The 4,164-nt window shown below is 47.0% G+C and overlaps 1 protein-coding gene across 4 annotated transcripts in view; it reads right to left on the bottom strand.

The window, feature by feature from the left end:
* SPOCK3 (SPARC (osteonectin), cwcv and kazal like domains proteoglycan 3) overlaps positions 1–3,796 on the bottom strand; it is a 483,277-nt gene extending 479,481 nt beyond the window's left edge. For 2 of the 4 annotated variants that reach the window (XM_045463701.1, XM_045463708.1), the window contains exons 1-2: positions 3,308–3,329; positions 2,920–3,108 (exon numbers count right to left, since the gene is read on the bottom strand). In XM_045463701.1, the coding sequence (XP_045319657.1) occupies positions 2,920–3,108 (189 nt within the window). In that variant the 5' untranslated portion in view covers positions 3,308–3,329. Of the gene's footprint in view, positions 1–2,919; positions 3,109–3,307; positions 3,330–3,391; positions 3,528–3,670 lie in introns of those variants that run through there. The other 2 variants (XM_045463719.1, XM_045463712.1) reach the window with 2 other exon arrangements.
* Between the last annotated feature and the right edge of the window lie 368 nt (positions 3,797–4,164).

Here is a 4,164-nt window from a genome sequence, read left to right as displayed (position 1 = left end):
GTTCAGGAGCGCCTGGGTGGTTCAGTCCATTAAGTGTCCGACTTCGGCTCAGTCATGATCTCATGGTTCGTGGGTTCAAGCCCCAGGTCGGGGTCTGTGCTGACAGCTTAGTCAGAGCCTGGAGCCTGCTTCTGATTCTGTGTGTGTCTCTCTCTCTGCTACTCCCCCACTCGTGCTCTCTCTCTCTCTCTCAAAAATAAATAAACATTACATTTTTTAAAAAAGTTCAACTTCCATTTAGGATTTATAAAATAATGTTGATTGTGTAAATTAACAAAAAGGTTAATTCTAGTATTACTTATGCTTAGGCATTCCGAAGCTTTTTTTTGTAAATAAAATTAACTATATTTTTATGAAAGAAAAGCACTAAACGGAAGTACTTCGGTTAAATTGGATGATTTCCTTGTTTCTTTGCCTTCGTATAACCTAAGTGGCAAATCAACTACTTAAGACATCAATGCTGATGCAGAACATTTAAAGGCAGATTCATGCAGTACATGGGCTTCCAGATGAAAATGGATGAAAAAATAAACAATTCCTTAAAAGATACAGGAAAAAAAAAAAGTAAGTGAGCTCATGATTCCCAAAAAAGGCAAAAAAAAAAAAAAAAAAATCTGTAGATCAGCAGTGAGGTGGATTGTCTAAGTAAGGATTCTATATTATGCATTCTGAGTTGCATTCTATATTCTATATAGTATAGAAGTAAGGATTTTATATTATGCATTCTGAGTCACACCATGGGCATACATTTTCTCATGTTAATAATAAGCAACAGGTGGTTAAGGGGGAAAAAAAGATAGCACTTATTTTCTCTATGCCCTCCTGAAGTTATCTTTACAAAAAGATAATGATCTTACTGAAATGGTAATGCTAAAACTTGCTGTATTTTAAACAGATAATTATTATATTTTCATGTATTGCGTGTATTTCAAAACAGATATTTGCTAAAAATATTTCCATAAGTATTTTACTTAACTTTAACATATACTTTTGACGGATTTTTTTCCCCAGAGATCAAGTAAGAATAACTGAAAATACTATAGCAATAAAATGCTTTACTCTTTGTCTATAGAAGCTGGCTAAATGATTCCTGGAATATTTAATTATTTCAGGCAACTCAGCTTGCTTCCATAGTTTAAATCAAACACATTTGCAAACTGTCCGAGTACAACTGGTGGCTCTAAATAATTCAATAAAGTAATTTGAATAAAGTCAGAGAATACTAAGTTCGAAAATATATTAAAGTTTTAAAATATATTTTAGAAAAGAAAGCCTAAAATTTATTTTAAAAGATTTTCAAGCACCCATTAAGAAATAAAATGTCATTATACGAAGCACTGTTCAAACACTGAAAAATCTTCAGTATTTTTTTTTTCCAAACGAGAATATGATAAGCAGAAATTCTTCCCCAGGTTTAGAAATACCTCATTTGCTCTCTTGCTTTTTTGATTGTATTCAATATTAGCATAAACTTAAATAAAACAAATGTGCAAGGGATTTCACTTAGAAATAAAATGTTTAAGCTTTGTTCATAAAGAATATAAGACAAAACCCTTCATTAAGTATTATCATTATCATCACCATTTTTCATCCCAGCACCCATGCCTAGTATCAATGAGCTACATCTAATTTTGAAGTAAAAAATGAGCGTTTCTTCGGGAATCCCTCTGCCAGAATCAGCTACGTGTTTTGGCTTTTCAGTTAACACAGGTGGGGGGGGGGGGGTCAGGAGAAGGGGTTAGGGGAGCCAAGATGAAAACTAATCTGTGCTTCCATTTATTTTCCCAAATCGTGACCGGGCGACAGCGGATGAAAGAAGTTAACTCATCTCCACGTAGGGCAGTGCAGATGGACTCCACGAGAAATTCTCTGAAATGTCACAGTAAAGGTTGGCAATGTGTCTGTGAATCACTCTCGCTTCCTTTCGGGCCTTCCGGGTTTTAAAGGGTGGGCTGGGGGCGGCGAACGACTGCCACTGCCCGGGCAGCGACCTCACTGGGACATCCAAGTTGAATGCGTGGAGGTGAACCGCGCTCCTGATGCCCGCGGCTCTCTCACTCGGCTCCATTCAGATCAGATGGGGGGGGGGGGGGGGGAGGGGATGACCGGCGAGTCACGGCCACTGGCTCCGCCGCCAACGAACGTCCCTAAACCGGCCTCGGTCTTAACAAGCCTCCAGGAAACTCCCCAGGGCAGCCTACAGTTTAACCCTTCCAGAGCTACCCCCTGCGAAGAAGTCCCTTTCCCCCTTCGCGACCCTCTCACCGGGCGGGTTTTACGGCAGTGATTCAATTCGGAAAAAAACGTTATCCGACGCACTGTAAACATGTTCCGTGTCAAAGTTAATGCCGAAGCACAAATCTGATCAGCAATTTTATGTCAAGAGCCGTTCAACTTCTGCCGACGGGCGCGGCCAAACAACCTCCCGCCCCTTGGAGAGCCGGCATTTATAAATCTTACATCTTCCTACCTCCTCCCTCAAATTCCTTAATGGACCATTAGTAACGGGATCGATCCTAGTTACTTTAGTAGCAAGCACTGCACAGCAAAGGCGCATCTGCCGTGTTTACTATTGCCAGAAACACCATTCAAAAGTTGGGAAGGTTGAGCCAGCACTTTGCAAACCTTTGGGGGCCGAGGGAGGTGGGGAGACACAGTGGGAGAGCGAGGAGGCAGGAGGCGAGCGGGAACCTGGTGAGACCCGAACTCCAGTGCACCGGCGAGCTCGCCGTCCCCTTGCACTAGCCAGGAGGGGGGCATCGGAACTGCCAACTTCTGCAGACCCTGAGCGCCGCCGCGTCTCCCCAAAGCCCTCGCCCTGGAAAACCGAGCCCACTGCCCACCCATCCCCAGCCGCCGCGGCCCCCGCCTGGGAGTAGCGCGCTCTTGTGCCCGGGGACGGGGGTGCGCAGCACTTACGTCTCGGAATTTGTTCCACTGTCCGACTTCCTTGTCATACTGAGAGATCGTGGTGAGCCATTGTTTATCGTCCAGAAAATTACCGCCGTCCGACCGCCCCCCGGCCGCAGCCACCGCCGCGGCAGCTGCGAGAGCCTGACTGCACCAAGCGGCTGCACACACACACAATACGGCTGACACCTTGAGCATCTGGGAAAGGAGACACAACCGGGGGGCCCGGGGGGGGGGGCAGTGTCAAAGAAGGGGTAAGAAGACCGGGATACCCGGGAATGCATGCATCAGCGACGACAGGGGTAGAGGGAGGAGGAGACGAGCGGGGACGGAGTGCCCCCTCCCCGTAGGCTTTACCCCCCAACCCGCGCACTCACACACACGCAGACCCGCAGACCTGGGGGAGGAGAGGTGGGTATGGGGGAGGAAGCCCCAACCGCGGCAGCCCGAGGGGGCTAGAGAATGCTTCCAGGCACATCACCTTGTTGTGAGCCCGCACTGAGCTCGCAGCTCCTGCTGGAAACGCAGCCCGGCTCTGCCAACTCGCTGCTTTCAGGAGCTGCTGCACGCGCCGCTGTCTGGAGCGGTCCACTCAGCTCTCTGCGCCAGGCGCGCTCCCCGCATCTCCACCTCCCCCCGCGCGCTGTTCCCTCGCTTACTCCCTTGGCTTCACCCCTCCCTCCCCCAGCTCCTTTTTTATTTATTTTTTTTTTCTTTTTTTTCCCCCTTCCTCTCCCTTTTCCACCTCCTCCTATCCCACCTTCCTCTCTGGATCCGAGCTGCCGTGGACTCCGGATGCGACGGTCGGCTAAAGGCAGAGGATGCGGTAGCTCTTCGCCCAGGAATCCTTATCTGCTTTATAACCTCTCCCCTCCAGAAGAGGTTCTCATGTTCGCGAGACTGCCTGCACATTCTCTCTGCTCCTGGACCGATTTAACACGAAATATACTGTATCTCTCTTAGTTGCCTCGGCTCTGCGATTTCGAAGCTGGTCACTCAGACGTGGGAAATGAGATCTGAAGAAAACTTTATGCATCACCAAGCCAAGAATCCCTTGCACTTTAGGTCCTGAAAACCTCTTGGACTGAGCTCCACCCTAAGGCAAAGCCATAGCTGCAGGGTCTTGGGAGATGTGTTTAATACCGAAAATTTAAGGAAGGTTTGAGTGAACTTCTGGATTATGACAAATGGCAGACTTTTCACTCTTTAGTGGAAGTTCTTTTCTTTTTTTAAACAGAGAATCATGAGTGGGTA

This window comes from Leopardus geoffroyi, chromosome B1, assembly GCF_018350155.1.
Source record: "Leopardus geoffroyi isolate Oge1 chromosome B1, O.geoffroyi_Oge1_pat1.0, whole genome shotgun sequence".
Lineage (NCBI taxonomy): Eukaryota > Metazoa > Chordata > Mammalia > Carnivora > Felidae > Leopardus > Leopardus geoffroyi.
Note: the sequence above shows the minus strand (reverse complement) of the source record. Positions and strands in the feature narration are given on the sequence as shown.